Source organism: Halichoeres trimaculatus, unplaced genomic scaffold (genome assembly GCF_033239565.1).
Source record: "Halichoeres trimaculatus isolate MK-OKI-2021-1 unplaced genomic scaffold, fHalTri1.1 fHalTri1_scaffold_7, whole genome shotgun sequence".
NCBI lineage: Eukaryota > Metazoa > Chordata > Actinopteri > Labriformes > Labridae > Halichoeres > Halichoeres trimaculatus.
In genome coordinates, this window is record NW_027437185.1 from 38,987,376 (window position 1) to 39,004,743 (window position 17,368).

Consider the following 17,368-nt stretch of genomic DNA (forward strand, 5'->3'; position numbering starts at 1 on the left):
AATTATTCAATGATCATCACATTTCATATAAAAAGTATCGGTTTCAGTATCGGCGATGCTAGCTCTGTATTTACTCGGTATCCGATCGATACCAAAATTTCCAGTATCGCCCCCCCCCCTGGCAGTGACACCTGAGGCTGGAACAGGTGAGGTCTCACCTGGATGAAGAGTCCAGCTCCGTAAACCACGGTCGTAAAGACGAGTCTGATTCTTAGTTTCTCCAGGATATAGACGGATCCTGCTCCTCACGGCTGGACTTCACTGACCAGCTGAGCGTTGTGGCAGAGACCGTCTGTCGAAAATACCGTACAGAGATCAGAGCCCCCCCAGGAGAGTCTGACCCCCCACAGACCCTGAGGAAGTCCCAGTTTGCTGCTGATCGTCTTTGTGAATCAAAGTGAATCGATTGATTAAAGTCCTTCAAACGTTTATTTTAACCATGTGATCAGAACAAACAGCCACAGACCACGGGCTGAACGCTCGCTGAGGCTCCTCCTCCCAACATTTAAATACGAGTGAAGACCTGAAACTGATCAAACAGCAAAGGCAACTTCAGCTTCAGCTTCAGCTTCAGCTTCAGCTTCAGCATCAGCTTCAGCTTCAGCTTCAGCATCAGCTTCAGCATCAGCTTCAGCTTCAGCTTCAGCATCAGCTTCAGCTTCAGCTTCATCATCAGCTTCAGCTTCAGCTTCAGCATCAGCATCAACATCAGCTTCAGCTTCAGCTTCAGCTTCAGCTTCAGCATCAGCTTCAGCTTCAGCTTCAGCTTCAGCATCAGCATCAACATCAGCTTCAGCATCAGCATCAGCTTCAGCTTCAGCTTCAGCATCAGCTTCAGCTTCAGCTTCAGCTTCAGCTTCAGCATCAGCTTCAGCTTCAGCTTCAGCTTCAGCTTCAGCTTCAGCATCAGCTTCAGCTTCAGCTTCAGCATCAGCATCAGCTTCAGCTTCAGCTTCAGCATCAGCTTCAGCTTCAGCTTCAGCTTCAGCTTCAGCATCATCATCAGCTTCAGCTTCAGCTTCAGCTTCAGCATCAGCTTCAGCTTCAGCTTCAGCTTCAGCATCAGCATCAGCTTCAGCTTCAGCATCAGCATCAGCTTCAGCTTCAGCTTCAGCTTCAGCTTCAGCTTCAGCTTCAGCATCAGCATCAGCTTCAGCTTCAGCATCAGCTTCAGCTCCAGCTTCAGCTTCAGCATCAGCATCAGCATCAGCATCAGCTTCAGCATCAGCTTCAGCTTCAGCTTCAGCATCAGCATCAGCATCAGCATCAGCTTCAGCATCAGCTTCAGCTTCAGCTTCAGCATCAGCTTCAGCTTCAGCTTCAGCATCAGCATCAGCATCAGCATCAGCTTCAGCATCAGCTTCAGCTTCAGCTTCAGCATCAGCATCAGCATCAGCTTCAGCATCAGCATCAGCTTCAGCTTCAGCATCAGCTTCAGCATCAGCTTCAGCTTCAGCTTCAGCTTCAACATCAGCTTCATCATCAGCTTCAGCTTCAGCATCAGCATCAGCATCAGCTTCAGCATCAGCATCAGCTTCAGCTTCAGCTTCAGCTTCAGCTTCAGCTTCAGCTTCAGCTTCAGCATCAGCATCAGCTTCAGCTTCAGCATCAGCATCAGCTTCAGCTTCAGCTTCAGCTTCAGCTTCAGCATCAGCATCAGCATCAGCTTCAGCTTCAGCATCAGCATCAGCTTCAGCTTCAGCTTCAGCTTCAGCATCAGCATCAGCATCAGCTTCAGCATCAGCTTCAGCTTCAGCTTCAGCATCAGCATCAGCATCAGCTTCAGCATCAGCATCAGCTTCAGCTTCAGCATCAGCTTCAGCTTCAGCAACAGCTTCAGCATCAGCATCAGCTTCAGCTTCAGCATCAGCTTCAGCATCAGCATCAGCTTCAGCATCAGCTTCAGCATCAGCTTCAGCTTCAGCTTCAGCTTCAGCTTCAGCATCAGCTTCAGCATCAGCTTCAGCTTCAGCATCAGCTTCAGCATCAGCTTCAGCTTCAGCTTCAGCATCAGCATCAGCTTCAGCTTCAGCATCAGCTTCAGCTTCAGCTTCAGCTTCAGCATCAGCTTCAGCATCAGCATCAGCTTCAGCTTCAGCATCAGCTTCAGCATCAGCATCAGCTTCAGCATCAGCTTCAGCTTCAGCTTCAGCTTCAGCTTCAGCATCAGCTTCAGCATCAGCATCAGCTTCAGCTTCAGCATCAGCTTCAGCATCAGCATCAGCTTCAGCTTCAGCATCAGCATCAGCTTCAGCTTCAGCTTCAGCTTCAGCTTCAGCTTCAGCATCAGCTTCAGCTTCAGCTTCAGCTTCAGCATCAGCTTCAGCATCAGCTTCAGCATCAGCATCAGCTTCAGCTTCAGCATCAGCATCAGCTTCAGCATCTCTGTCTCTGCTGAAAACTATCTGAATGTGGAAACAAAAACCTGCTGCTCTCTCCAAAAACCTCCGCTCTGATCCTCAAACTGTATGTGTGTGTGTGTGTGTGTGTGTGTGTGTGTGTGTGTGTGTGTGTGTGTGTGTGTGTGTGTGTGTGTGTGCCTGAGCCAAACACACTTTACTTTATTTACCAGGTTCAGAGTTGGTGGACGAGTGTGTGTGAGTGTGTGTGAGTGTGTGTGTGTGTGAGGGAGCATGGCTCATTTTTTGGAGAGTGTGATGAATTGGAGCCCTCGGCTTCCTGATGGAGGAGGGTGGAGCAGGCGGCCTGAATAATTCATGAGGAGCAGGTCGTGGGGCTGAGGTGAGGCGTCCACGCTGACTCCAGCTCCAGCATCTTCACGTCTGACATCACACCGTCCTCTGCACGCCACAGCAGAGCGGGCCGGTTGGGGGTCTCTGGGGGTCTGAGGGTCTCTGCGGGGGCGTTAGGTTGGTTTAAACAGGAAGTAGAAACTTTAACAGGAACAGGTTAAACTGTGACACAAACGTCTTCATCTCTGAGTGAAACCTGCTCTGAAGTCACCATCACTGAGGAAACACTCGACCAGGTTCAGCATCATTTGTAGTGAAACAGCGCCCTCCTGTGGTGGGAAAAAACACTAAGACTAGCAAACATTTGCTCCTTGTTTCTGTGAGGTGACAGGAAGTAAAACATTCAGTTACAGTTTGTTTAAAACAGCGACAGCCGAGTGTTTCCTGACTTCATCTCTTCATCTCTTCATCTCTTCATCTCTTCGTCTCTTCATCTCTTCATCTCTTCATCTCTTCGTCTCTTCATCTCTTCATCTCTTCATCTCTTCATCTCTTCGTCTCTTCATCTCTTCGTCTCTTCATCTCTTCGTCTCTTCGTCTTGTTTCATGATTTAACTTTTCTCTCAGAGTTAAAACAAACTAACTCTGAGTGATTCAGCAGCTGCAGCAGCGTGTTTCCTTCCCGTGTGATGTTTGGTCGTGTTATGAGCGCGTGCTGCGCGTTGGGACGTAAACATCTCATAAAAACGAAAGCACCAATAAAAGAAACAAATGAAATGAGTTTGAGGAGTTGGAGATTAGAGCTGGGACTGAACGACTCTCACAGCTTCAGAGAACAAGACCAGGAGTAAATGAAGCCAGAGCTTCAATAAGTCTGTTTTATCACCGAGAGCGGCGCGGCGCCCGGCGTCAGAGGACAGCGCCGCTCCAGGAGACGGCGTCTGGGGAAGAAAAAGAAATGAGGCGTCTGGAGCTGATTCTTTCTGCAGTATTTATTGATTCCCAGCTTCATATAAACTGGATGTTGAGGCATAAACATCGTACATTTGAACAAAAATATAACCAATATTTACAATTATTGTATTAAAAATACAAAAACAACCGATACGTACTCCACCAATTGTCTTTGTAAAAGACATACAGGTCAAAGTCGTACAGAAAGAATGAGAAAGGAAAGTCGTCACCAGCTAAATGTACATTTCTCACTGACATCACATCGAACGCAGTAGCAGATCTACCTACTACACTTATCTTTACGCTTGTGTGCAACGTTTGTTTTCGCCTGCTAATATGCACAGAGTCTTCAGGAGTCTGAACGTGAATGATGCATGTCACCACGGATTTACAAACAAAGATTATCAACAATCTATCTGCAGCCGATACAAAAATTACAACAACCAAAGAAAAGATGAAACCATGAGTGAAGTCACAGACACAGTGGGAGAAACACTGCTCTCATTCCTCTGATCCCAGCCCGCCGTGTCTGACCCTGATCAATGTGACCAGGAGCAAACCAGCGTCTCTCTCCACAGACGCCTCGCCACAGACGCCTCGCCACAGACGCCTCGCCACAGACGCCTTGCCACAAACGCCTCGCTTTGTTCTGATTGGCAGCCTTCAAAAAAAAGTCTTCATTCGTTAACTTCCCACCGGAGTCGGAGAAATCAGGAACCGCCGCGTCGCTGCGCAGACGCAGAGGAAGTCTGTAACAGGTGAGGATGAAGGGTCGCTCGGCGTGGACACAAACATCTAAAGTGTAACATGAGCTGAGCTTCATCTGGTACTGAGTCTGACGTCTCTGACGGGGACGTCTCTGACGGTAAGGCATTTCTCTCCTCATCGCTGATTCACACGGCTCCACACACAACGCCATCAGGACGAGCGGCCATGCAAAGACAGGGACGCTCTCCAGGCGTCGTAAGGCGCTTTGGACATTCACAAAAACATGGAGTCCGCTCAAAGTAACGGGATTCAAAAAGGGGGTGCTTTTATTTTGGAGGGGAAGTGTTGGTTTCCTGTGGGGGAAGTTTAACACTCGTCTCAAACTCAGCAGCAGCTCGTGTCTCTGACTTCCTCTGATTGTTACATTTTCAGCTTTTGTGACTTTTCAGAATAAACCGTTACAGAGGAGCTCGTTGCTCGTACGATCGCCTCGTGATGGATGAAAAAAGGTAAACTTTCCTCCACAAACCAGTCGTTAACACCTTCAGAGCCTTCAAAGCCTTTTGGTTTGTTGTTTCTGCTCATGGATCAGATCAAAACGTTTGACAAACGATGCTGAAGCCTCCTTTAATTCACTGAATAAAAACTGGATGTGGTCGTGTTTTAATGAAGCATCAGTGAAGCTTTAATCCGTGTTTAACCCCTCGTGCTCCTAACGAGCTCGCTCACCAGCTGCTCGTTAGCGGTGAATGTGTGCCTCTGTGAACGTGTCCTTCTCCAGCTCCACGTGTTCGCTCCGTGTCCAGCAGGTGGCGCTCCACCTCTGTGCTTTTAGATACCAGCCTCTGGGCCGTTAGGAAACGGCGAGCGAGGCGACGATAGAAAGAGTGATCAACGCAGACGAGCTCCCGCGGTCAGACTCATCAGACCCTGATCCAAACGTCTGCAGAGGATTGTGCTCAAAGTGCTTTTCTTACAAGGAAGTGTGTTTTTATCTGTGTGTGTGTGTGTGTGTGTGTGTGTGTGTGTGTGTGTGTGTGTGTGTGTCCTCCTACTCGTAGCTTTGATCTGAACCAACACTTGATGATTGGTCATGTGACCCATGAGTTAATACTGGATTCAGAGTTCAGACTCTGACGGCGGCGGCTGGTTTCAGTCCGGGCTCAGAGACGAGCTGACGGCGTCTCCGTCAGCGTCTCCGTCAGTGTCTCCGTCAGCGTCTCCGTCAGCGTCTCCGTCAGCGTCTCCGTCAGCGTCTCCGTCAGCGTCTCCGTCAGCGTCTCCGTCAGCGTCTCCGTCAGTGCAGAGTGCAATCAGTCAGAAAGAAAAGGAGAAAACAGTCAAAGAAAAGTGGTAAATCTCAGAGTCCTCTGGCTCCTCTCTGTGGTTTCTGTTCTGGTAAAGTACAAAATGACAAAGTGCAGATGGAGGTCAACACGTGGTGGTGCTGCTAACACGGGTGGAGCTGCTCCTGTTTCAAACAGAAACGTCTCTGTTTCCACCCCCCCCCAGCACCGCTTCACTTCCTGTCGTCTTTAGTCCAAAGTGCCGGCGTTTAGTGTTTGTATGTGGTCCGTCTCTGAGCCTCCCTCCGTCTCTTCTTCACAGTAGTTTTTGCATGCAGGGTCCTTCAGCCCCCAGTGATGCTTTAAGGCAGGGGGGGGGGCAGAGGAGGAGACGCGAGGAGGAGGAGACGTCAGGAGGAGGAGACCATGGAGGAGGAGACGTCAGGAGGAGGAGACGTCAGGAGGAGGCAGGCACGAACGATCTGATGAAGAGTCCATCGTCTCAGTCTCTGCGTCCTGCCCAGCTCACACAAAGGGACGTCACTCTACTGCAAAAAGGACGACGTCCAGAGGGTCCCTCAGACCGCTGACACCTGCTCGTCCTCTGTGGACAGAGACAGAGACAGAGACAGAAACAGAGAGGACAGAGACAGACAGAGAGGACAGAGACAGAGACAGAGACAGAGACAGGGACAGAGAGGACAGAGGTCAGATCAGCTGTTTACTTCAGACATAAACATTTTGTCTCAGAGACGTTGAGGAAGCAGCAGTTTGGACTCAGACTCTGCTTCGTCACCGTCTCTCGCTGTGAGCGCTGCAGTCGTCTTCAGACGTGTCACAGTGACCGTGCTGTGTCTGTGACCTGAACTCAAACTGGACCAGGATCTGAAACCTTTAAAACCATCAGACCTGCAGGTTTTTAAAGTGGGTCTACATGAACACAGAACCATCCAGAGAGTGTGGACGAGCTGGGAGCTGGTGCAGGACGATGGAGGAGCATGTTTCAGGGACAGAGTCTGACTGTGTGTGAGTCGGCCTGGGACCATCGGTCAATCAATTAATCAATCCATTAATCAATTAATTCTATCATAAATGAAATCAACGCCATAATTTTGTTGGACTCAATATATCGACATAAGCATGCGTGTTTGTTTTCCTCGTCTCTCGTCTCCACACAGACTGGACACATGGCTCTCAGCACCTGGACGCGTTTACTCAGCGGGATGAACAGAGTGATCCGTCTCTCTGTCATTCAGGATCTTTGTCTCTGGGAGGACGACCATTTCATTTATTTATTTATTTATTATTTTTTTAAGGATATTTGAAAACTAACTCATTTCCAACGATCATACTAAGAAAATACTCATGACTTTTATTAAATATGAAAGAAGTTTTGTGTTGAAATATTATTTTTACATTAGTGGTTAACTTGGTCTGATTAATATTGTCCATAGCATCCTTTATTATCAGTAAATGTGGAACGATACCATCCAGCAAAATTAGTTATTGACTCAGGCCTGAGCGTGAGCGGCTTGAACAGCTCTGCTCCTGCTGACGGATGCTGATCTGTACTGAGCGCGTGCAGTCAGAGGGAGGAGCAGGGTGTGTGGGAGAGGAGGAGGAGCAGGAGGAGGAGGAGGAGGAGGAGTTTCTGCTCTGATGACTCATGCATGATGACAGACTGTGGGTCAAAGGTGACGGTCCCACTCTGAGTGAACAGCCCCCCTCAGACCCACTGAATGTTCTGGTTCTGGTTCTGGTCTGACGGGGTCTGACGGGGTCTGTGGTTCAGAGTGGGACCAGGTCTCCAGGTGCAGTGTGAGGCAGTGTGAGGAGATGAGCAGTCTCAGTCCAGGTGTGTGGTCCTGATCTCATGCAGGTGTTTTGGGGGAGGGGCCTGATGAAGGAGCTTTACCTGCCGGGGGGAGGGGCCCTGCCTGTTAACACACCCTCTCATGGTCTGGGGCTCTCAGGTGTGTGCTGTGCCACTGGCTTCCTCAGAGCGACTAGTTTGGGAGACAAGGACTCACCCTCCTCCTCCTCCTCAGCTTCTTCGTCCTCTCCCGGCGAGCGCGTGCGATGGAGGCCGCCCCGCTGCTTCGCCCCCTGCTGGGCCTGGTGGGAGTCTGGGGACTGGGTGACCATGCGAGAGCGCTGCAGGGCCGTGGTGTAGTCAGGGGGGCGGCGACCCGTGTGCGTGGTGGTCGACGTGGGGACGGGCGTGGTCGGGTGCTGCCCTTCAGCGAGGTCGGAGATGGTGAGGGCGGTGTAACCGGGGGGGGTTGGGGGGGGCTCACGGTAACGGCTTTCTTTCCGAGCTGGGGGAGGAAACACACACAGAGACGATGAAGCAAAACTTTCACAGAGAGACGATGAGTTAGTGAAAATAATCAGAGCGCTGCTGCTCAGGGCGCCATCGCTGAGGTCACAGCCAGCGCCGAGGTCACAGACAGCGCCGAGGTCACAGACAGCGCCCTGAGCAGCGGCGCCTCTGACCAACGAGGACACCAGAGAAACATTTCTCTGACTCTGAGCCAGAAACTGTCTGACGTTAGAAAATCAACCACTCATGTTTACAGAGGCCTGTTAGTTAACTAGCATAACGAGTTAGCCTGACCACAGCCAGAGACACACGCAGTCCCCAGACCAGAACCTGAACGGGTCAGACCATGGGAGTCCTACACTAGGGTTAGGGTTTTGGTTAGGGTTAAGCTAACCGTTAGCTTCCTGTGTAAGACACAGACTGTGACTCGTGGTGTTTCTGACGTTAAGGTGTGATCAGAGACTGTGACTCGTGGTGTTTCTGGTGTTAAGGTGTGATCAGAGACTGTGACTCGTGGTGTTTCTGGTGTTAAGGTGAGATCAGAGGCGGACTGTGAGGGACTCACAGAGGAGACCTTTACCCCCGGCTGTGATGGGAGACGGGGACGGCCGGCCCAGCTGCTTGGCCTCCTCGGACCCTGTGGATGTGATGCTACTGGTTTCTGGGTCTGCGCTGACGTCCTTGCCCCCCCTCCTCTTGATGGTCCCGGTGTCCCCCTCAGAGTCCTCCCCCCAGTACGCCGCTGAGGACGAGGAGGAGCTGGCAGACGCCCAGCTCCCCCGGGCCTGGGCCGCCCACAGAGCAGCAGGTCCTCCTAATAAGGCCTCTGGTCCTCCTGGTGGGAGGCCACCGACTCCTCCACCGACCCCACCTCCGAAGGCCAGAGTCTCCCAGCTGCGGCCCTGCTGCATGGTCTGGATGTTGTCATGGGAACCGGACGAGCAGGAAGTCCAGGAGCCGCGGCCGCTGTCTGCGGCGTCCAGAGAAACGCGGTCGCCCTGATCCTGAGTCAGCTCCTCTGAACTGGGCGAGGACAGGACTGTGGGACAGCCGGCGTAGATCCCCCGACAGTCCTGCATCGACGAGTACGACCTGCAGGGGGAGCCAGAGTTCACAGATCAGATTCACAGATCAGAGACGGATCAACGGACAAGATCCTGTTTCTACAAACGGTCCCTGTGTTTCTCTACAGCTGAAAGACCCAGGTCTGTGTATGACCCAGGTCTTCACTAAGAGCCCGGTCTTACCCGAGGCTGTACTGGTCGGGGTCAGTGGTCGCTCTCCTCTCGAGCCGTGTTCCTCCGATGTGTGAATCCCCGACTCCTCCAGAGTGGCGCAGGCGGCGCTCGTCCTGGGCCATGTCGAAGGAGGAGTTACTGACCAGGCTGGAGCGGGAGGAGATCTCGCTGTGACCGGAGTCTGAGTAGGCGTCCCCCATCCGGTTATAACCTGGAAACAAGAGGAGGTGCAGACAGGGTTTGAGGTTTTAGATGGTGGGGTTCAGCGGGGGAGCATCTCTGTTTCGTCGTATGAAGAGAGGAGGATAAATGATAAACGCTGTTACAGACTCTGGAAACCTCAGACTGACTGATGGTAGATGCTCTTTGAATCATTTTCTATCATAGATCAGCTCTGTCTCCTCTGCTTGTCTGTGTCTGTTTCAGACTGAGGGTGATCTGCTCTCAGTCAGCGTGGCGGATCTTTGGGGAAGGATGTGTGGAGCGTCTTACTGAAACTAACGTGTTGCTCAGAGTTTGAGGACCGTGCTGAGCCGTGTGGAAAAGTAAAATAAGAGGCATGAAGCACAGAAAAGCGCTGCGAAGCAGAGAAATCACAGACGCTGACAGTCAGAGATGTTTTTTAGTTAGAGGAGAGTGAGACTGAAGAGCTGCAGAAACACACGCGTGGTCTTTCCCTGCTGCTGTGAGCACAGACCCTGATCAGCTGTCAGAGCTAAAGTTATTTCCTCTCATGGGTTAACTCTGTTTACATGTCTCACACACTTTGCTCTGTCTGGATCTGTAAACTCATAAAAACCAGAATCCAACACCAGGAACCTCAGCATCAGAGTTCAGTTCATCTTAAAGGTGCAGTACGCAGAAACAGCTGGAAACAGAAATATTATTTAACCGTCAGTTTCTGACTGAAACACTTCCTGGATGTCATCAGTGAAACAACAACAAACCTTTAAGGACAAAAGCTCGTTCAGCAGAGTGTGATCCTCCACCTGTCAAGTTTTCACCTTCACAACATCGACCAGAGCAGACGACTGCACAGGAAACGTTGGAGTTAACGAGGTAATGGTTTGTCCTGGGCTGCTGCAGAAATACTGAACAGCCAAACGAGAAGACGTCCTCCACCAAAGGGACCAGGTCCTGATGTGGATCTCACAGTCTAAGTTAACAGAAACAGATTCTTGACCCCAGGAGAGTCGGCTCTTATTCTGACAAACTCCTGATTTTTCATCCTGTTTCTGTGAAGTCTGCTCTGACCTCTGACCTCTGGGTCTGACCTCTGAGTCTGACCTTTGACCTCTGACCTCTGGGTCTGACCTCTGACCTCTGGGTCTGACCTCTGGGTCTGACCTCTGACCTCTGAGCAGCACGTCCATGGATAAAGACAAGAAACCTGACTCTGGCTGAAACAGATGGACTAAACCAGATGAAAATTTGAAAATAACACAAACATAAACACATCAGGGTATCAACAGTTATTTCCTGGTGTTTCCTGAGCCTCTGGTTTATTCCTGTTTCCCACAGAGGAAGTTTCTTAAGCTTCTCTTCTCTGGTCGATGTTTTCCTCTCATGAGGAAAAAAAAAGACTTTCTAAGGAACTGATAAACTCTGTTTCACCTCTGACACATGAGGGAGTCAGGAGGAGTCAGGAGGAGGAAGGAGGAGGAAGGAGTCAGGAGGAGTCAGGAGGAGTGTGAAGCTTTGTCATAAATGAGAAATAAGGAGAGAGTAATCAAACATGTCTGTGAGTGAACGCAGTGCTCTCTTTCAGCCACCAGGAGGCGTGTGAGGAGCACAGGGACAGCAGGAAGGAGCCTGCAGACAGGAGGAGGAGGAGGAGGAGGAGGAGGAGGGGGATTATTGGCTTACCCTTCTTGGGCGAGCTCTGGGGGGAGGTGGGAGGGGAGGAGAGCTGGGAGGAGGCGTTGGACACGGTGTCCTCGGGCTGCCGGCGGTGCCGCTCGTTCCCCTCCTCCGACAGAGACAGGATCTTCTTCAGGGACTGCGGCGAGCTGGTGCCTGTTTGGAGGAGAGGAGAGGAGCAGAGTTAACGGGAGGAGCACAGCCAGGCCCCGAGGAGGTGCCGCTGCCACCTCCTCAGGGCCTGGCTGTCCACGCCAAACTGCAGCGTCAAACTGCAGCGTCTGGGATTTTCTCTGTTTACTGTCGTCTGCTCTAACACCAGACGACCTCTGGGTGGCAGCACTGTCCTACAGATGCAGGGGAGACTGACTAAGCTATTGTCTGCAAACAGCAGGAGGAAGAGGAGGAGGAGGAGGAGGAGGAGGAAGGCCTGGAGGTTTAGAAGCAGAGAAAGGAGCAGTCCAGAGGCTGAATTCACTCAGTCCATGAAAAATATTTTGGTCATTTTCACTTTAAAAGATCATTTCAGAAACTAAAACCTCCAGATCCCAGACCCTGACAGGCTGAAACCTCCAGATCCCAGACCCTGACAGGCTGAAACTCCTGATCCCAGACTCTGACAGGCTAAAACCTCCTGATCCCAGACCCTGACAGGCTGAAACCTCCTGATCCCAGACCCCGACAGGCTGATGTTTGTCTCACCGAAAGGCGGCAGATCCTTCACGGGGACTTTCTTTCGTGACGGGTAGAGGGCGACCGCCGGGACCTGGAGCGCCTGGCTCCCTTTGGCCAGCTGGCCCCTCTGCTGACTGGCAGCTCTGGACACCACGGGCGACGTGTCGGGTCGCTTCCCACTGGCGTTCTTGGGCACTGAGGAGAGGAGAGGTGAAGCAAACAAAGTCATCTTGGAGTTAAAAAGAGGAAATCAGCTGTGAAGGTAAACATGGAGAAGGAGTCAGCCTCTGGTTAAACAAACGGCTCGTCAGGAATCAGCCTCTGGTTTAACAAACGGCTCGTCAGGAGTCAGTCTCTGGTTTAACAAACGGCTCGTCAGGAGTCAGTCTCTGGTTTAACAAACGGCTCGTCAGGAGTCAGCCTCTGGTTTAATAAACGGCTCGTCAGGAGTCAGTCTCTGGTTTAACAAACGGCTCGTCAGGAATCAGCCTCTGGTTTAACAAACGGCTCGTCAGGAATCAGCCTCTGGTTTAACAAACGGCTCGTCAGGAGGAGCTGGAGCTGGCTCAGAGGCGTGTTAGCCAGCAGAGGGCGTCTCTGTGACCACCTGTGAATCCTCTGTTTATCATCGTGTTAGCAGAGGGAGGATTTGGCGTTTGGAGCAGGAAGCTGGCTGAGGGGCTCAGTTGGTCCTGCAGCAGGACAGCGCCTGGCTTCCTGTGCGTCCCCGCCCTGTGTGTCTCTGCTATGAATGCTGGGAATGTTTCTGAGAGGACGGATGGGTGGGTATGAGTTTATTAAATCTCAAACTCACGTTTTCCAAACTCACATGTGCTGATGGAGGGCTCGCACTGCATGGACAGCGTCTGCAGGCTCTCCTCGTTGGTCTCCAGGCTCAGGTTGGACAGGTACTGCTTCACCTTCCTGGCCATCTGCGCGTCCTCGTACAGCTTTTTGGCGTTGAGGAAGGAGCTGCGGCGCACCCTCTTCTTGTGGCCGCCTGTCTGGGTGACGTCGAGCACTGCTGCATTGGCGCTGCCCTGGCTCAGGGACCTGGACGCACGCGGCGTGCAGAGAAAGGAGTGCAGAGAGGAGCAGACAGACGGAGGTCAGAGAGTTAACGGTTCACTGGGAGCTGATCCACAAACGGTAAAGCTGTTTAAAGCTGTTTACAGATGTTTACAGCTGTTTACAGCTGCTCACAGTGAGACATGCAGAGAGCAGCTCCTTCTCTAACACATTCCTGACATTCAGGCTGAGGGGAGGGGTCGTGGCTGTAGGAGGAACAACAGGGAGGAGGAGGAGGAGAGAGGGGAGCTCTGCCAGAGGAGCACGCTCATAGTTTACATTTCTGTGGCCTGAGTCAGAGCAGAGAGGAGTCGTAGTAAAAGCTGAGCTCACACACGCTCTGAGTCAAACAGGAAACTGACGTCTGCAGCCTGACTCATGGCGCTGCCCTCAACAGGAAGCTCCTGGTTCTGCAAACTGTGCTGGTTTAAAACTGATCGTCTGAGAGGAGACACGGCTGATCCAGTCTCTTATTCTGCTTCTTATTAATTGCTGTCTCAGGTCTGGTTGTGTCCTGCCCTCCTGTAAACATGCCACAGTGCAGCCTCTTTAAAGAAGAAAAACCTGAACCCTTGGTTTTCTCTCATTTTAGGCCGATCTCCAAACTCTCTTTATTTCCAAGGTTTTAGAGAAAACTGTTTTAAATCAACTCCAAGACTACTTTCTGAGGGCCAGTGTTTGTAAGTGTTTCAGTCTGGTTTTTAGCCTCTCCACAGCACGGAAACTGCTCTTTTGAAGGTTTTTAATGACCTGTTGTTTAGTCGTGACTCTGGTAACTCTGCCATTTTAACCCTTCTTGACCTGACGGCGGCGTTTGACTCAGTGGATCGATCAATCCTCCTGTCACGCATTAAGGGCACTGCCTGAAGCTGGTTTAGATCATACCTGTCTGAAAAAAGGTCTTTCTCAGTCCACATGGGCCAGTTTTCTTCCTCTGTGGCTCCTCTGACATGTGGGGTCCCTCAAGGACCTGTTCTGGGCCCGTTGCTCTTTTCCTTATACTTGCAACCTTTGGGGTCGATTTTTAGGAAATGTGGGATTCCCCTTCATTGTTTTGCGGATGATGTGTGAGTCTATTCCCCGGTGAAGGTCTCAGCCCCTGATGCTCTTCAGTGCTTGCACAGCTGCTTGGTTGATATTAAGAGGTGGAGGATCTGAACTTCTTTAAATTAAATGAAAGTAAAACGGACGTTGTCCTGTTTGGTGGCCCTGATTTGGTCCAGCTCTTTGCTAGCTCCCTTAGCCCACTAGAAAAAGAAACAGGAGCACATAACTCCAGTGCTCTCCTCTCTTCACTGGCTTCCAGTAAGGTTCAGGATTGATTTTAAGATTCTTTGATTTGTTTCTAAGTCTCTGAATGGGCTGGCTCCAGACTACCTGTCTGATCTTATCAGGGTCTGCGCTCAGGAAGCCAGACGGTCCTGGAAGTTCCTCGATCCTCTCTACAAACCAAAGGAGATGGAGCCGTCTCTGCTGTGGCTCCTAAACTGTGGGACGCTTTACCTGAACATGAGCGGACTGTGGACAGCCTGTCTACCTTTAAAACACAGCTGAAGACACACCTGTTCACCTTGGCCTTTGGTGGAGTTTAGACACTTTTTATGTGGGACTTTTATTGGTTTTACTGAGCAGTATGCACATTTGAACTGTACCGTCCCTTTTCTTATTCCTTTAATTTGTTTTATTTCTTTTACCGTTTTATTGTTTTTTTATTTCTTTTATTGTTTCTTTGTTTTTATCATGTCTGCCTTTTTACTGTAAGGCACTTTGGTAGGCTGCTGGCTGTTTAAATGTGCTGTATAAATAAAGCTGACATTGACATCCTACACGAGCTGCGAGACCCTGAACGCCACAGGAACGTAAAGCATGAGACAAACCACTGACGGTCCAGGAGGTGTTTGATAAAACATCACAGACAAAGAGAAGTCTGCACGCACAGCGTCAGGTGATCCTCTGAGCAAACAGCTCACTGCTGCTGACAGAGGAAATGAAGAAATGAAGGTTTGTCAGAGCCTGAAACGTGACGACCACCAACACAAATGTTATAATACCCAGGATGTGATATCTGAGGTTTTAAAACCGTTTTACTTCAGGTCGTCGTTACGTTTCAGGCTCTGACGGCTGGACTCTGCATCTCTCCACCTGCGTCTGTGTTTAGCAGACGTTACAGAGCCAGCCGAACGTCGGCAGAGTGACCTGGAGTTTCACAGCGTGCTCATTGGTCAGGATCAGGGTTAGTGGGAGGAGTCAAATCAAACGTGTTAGGAGGAGGAGGAGTCTGAAAAAGGAGGTGCAGGGAGAGCAAAAGGACTTTCGGGGTCACCAGACTTACCCCAAACTCCTCCATTTCTTCTTCCTAGTGGGCGGAGCCATGAACAGAGAAGCATGGAGGGCAAAGGGTGGACGATTAGAGAGAAGGGAGAGAAGGAGACACAGCTTAGGACAGAGGAGACACCACCATCACAAAGAGAAATTCACCAAAGCCCCACGTGAGAGTCACACAGAGGAGGAAACCAGACGGCAACACGGCTGGGACACACTTCACAGAAGCACCGCGCTCGTCTGAGCCCGACGACGCGTTCAGGGAGCAGTCGCCACAGGAAGCAGCTGCTCGGAGGAACAGGAAGCGTGATGCTAACCCGCCGCAGACACCGACCGGCCCACAGGGAGGCCGGGGTGAGTCAGACCCAGACCCAGAGGAGCCTCACCTGGTGCGGAACATGAGCGCGGGGTCCATGTTGACCGACGCCATGCGACCAACATGGCGGATTTCTTTGGCGATCATCCTCAGCTTCTCAAAGTTCACCAGGCCGTCCACTTTGGAGTCGTTGCCTGGGAAACGAGGAGAGAGGAGAGGAGTTAGTGAAAACCAAGTTAGCCGTTTGTTTCTTAAAGATAAACGTTAAACAAACGGAGGACGAGCTGCAGACGCCTCTTTCTACCTTCGTGGAGGAACGTCAAGTCCTTCTTGATGACGGGGAACAGCGGGATGATTGGCGGCTGGAGGTTCTGGTTGTTGAGGACGTTCCTGTACTTGGCCATGTTCCTGGAGGGGTCGAAGAGGTCCTGCAGGTCCGAGAACAGCTTCTCGTACTTACTGGGCAGTTTTTCCCACGTGCCCCTGAGCCTGGAGACCGGGGCCAGGTTCAGACCGCTGTGAAGGAGGAGACAGAGACGTATGAGCCACGTTATTAGTCTGACGGCGTCCCCGCTGACCCGTCACGCCCGCCTCACCTGATGATGGCGAACATGGAGTTGAAGTTCTTGCACTCGCGGCAGTGCAGCGCGATCTTGATGAAGTGCTTCACCGTCTTCATGCGCTTCAGCTGGTTGGGCTCCCGCGTCACCTCCGTGGCCACCCAGAACGTCTCGTGGTTGATGGCCTCCTCGAAGCGCTTCAGGCTGGCCGAGCCCGTCTTGGAGCGCAGCTTGAAGAGGTCGTCGATGTACTCCGTGGGCTCGATGGCGCAGAAGAGCTCGAAGGCCCTCATGGAGAGCTGCGTGGCCACCTCCACCGTGCTGAGCTGCAGCAGCGAGATCTGGCCCTCCCGCAGGAGGTCCTGGGCGTCCTCGTCCGAGCACAGCGTCTCCGTCTCCATGTTGCTCTTCAGGTAGTATCTGAGGGTGGAGACGGCGTGTTTACAGGTTTATCTCTCACAAATAAAACGATTAGATCAAAGATGGCTGATCACAGGATGTGAGAGTTAAAGCTCAGGTTTGTTTTAGTCTGACTCTGACAAACAGTGAAATGTCCCTTTACCTCCCGCTCAGCTGGATCCTGTCTGCTAGCTTGGACAGCTGGTCCGGTAGCCGTCTCTGCTTGATGACGCCCTCCGGCGTGACGGACACCTCACACAGCGAGTACGCGTCTGCCGCCGCCGTCACGGCGAACTCCCTGATGGCCTGAGCCACCACCTCCTTCGCCGTCGTGTCCTTCCCGATCATGATGTACCGGGACTGCTGGTCCGCTTTGAAGACCCGTAACACCTGGTCCGACATGTCTGTGGGGGAGCAGAGTCAGCGTTCAAGAGAAAAGCTCCAGATACGAGAAAGACCAGAGTCTGACAGACGTCCTCTGACAGAGAGCCACACCTCCATCTCCAACCTGAGCTTTAACAACAAACAGTTTGACCTGAACGCCTGACGAGGAGAAGAAACTGAAATAAAACTTTTATTTTTATCAAACTAGAGCAAACATGGATGAAGATGCTGTAACGAGGTGACCCAGAGCTAACGCAGCTGATCCTGGTCTCCTCTGTGTCTGTCTCTGATTTCCTCACGTAACTTCCTGTAGAAACTGAAGCCCCGCCCCCCCAGCAGCAGCCGCCCCCCCGTACCCACCAGGCTGGTTGTTGAAGTCCAGGATGCGGTGGTGCGACTGCAGCAGGTCGGGGTTTGACGACGACAGGTTCCCGCTGACGGGCAGAGGCGGGGGGATCTGTTTGGACTGCTTCATCCCCACGATGCTGTCGTCCTGTGATTGGCCCACGCAAACGTCGCTATGGAAACAAGAGGGAGAGAGCAGAGGAGGGGTGAGCCGGCTGTCCCCTGGACGACAGGCAG

General features: G+C 51.6%; 1 protein-coding gene across 17 annotated transcripts in view; it reads right to left on the reverse strand.

The window, feature by feature from the left end:
- Window positions 1–5,353: 5,353 nt before the first annotated feature.
- rapgef2b (Rap guanine nucleotide exchange factor 2b) overlaps window positions 5,354–17,368 on the reverse strand; it is a 122,680-nt gene continuing 110,665 nt past the window's right edge. For 10 of the 17 annotated variants that reach the window (XM_074673313.1, XM_074673310.1, XM_074673312.1 and 7 more), the window contains 13 exons: window positions 17,147–17,304; window positions 16,566–16,806; window positions 16,040–16,423; window positions 15,748–15,959; window positions 15,514–15,637; window positions 15,138–15,161; window positions 12,552–12,790; window positions 11,765–11,932; window positions 11,069–11,218; window positions 9,212–9,413; window positions 8,530–9,056; window positions 7,557–7,959; window positions 5,354–6,245 (listed from right to left, as the gene is read on the reverse strand). In XM_074673313.1, coding sequence (XP_074529414.1) covers window positions 7,595–7,959; window positions 8,530–9,056; window positions 9,212–9,413; window positions 11,069–11,218; window positions 11,765–11,932; window positions 12,552–12,790; window positions 15,138–15,161; window positions 15,514–15,637; window positions 15,748–15,959; window positions 16,040–16,423; window positions 16,566–16,806; window positions 17,147–17,304 — 2,794 coding nt within the window. In that variant the 3' untranslated portion in view covers window positions 5,354–6,245; window positions 7,557–7,594. The remainder of the gene's footprint in view (window positions 6,246–7,556; window positions 7,960–8,529; window positions 9,057–9,211; window positions 9,414–11,068; window positions 11,219–11,764; window positions 11,933–12,551; window positions 12,791–15,137; window positions 15,162–15,513; window positions 15,638–15,747; window positions 15,960–16,039; window positions 16,424–16,565; window positions 16,807–17,146; window positions 17,305–17,368) is intronic. The other 7 variants (XM_074673311.1, XM_074673309.1, XM_074673303.1 and 4 more) reach the window with 4 other exon arrangements.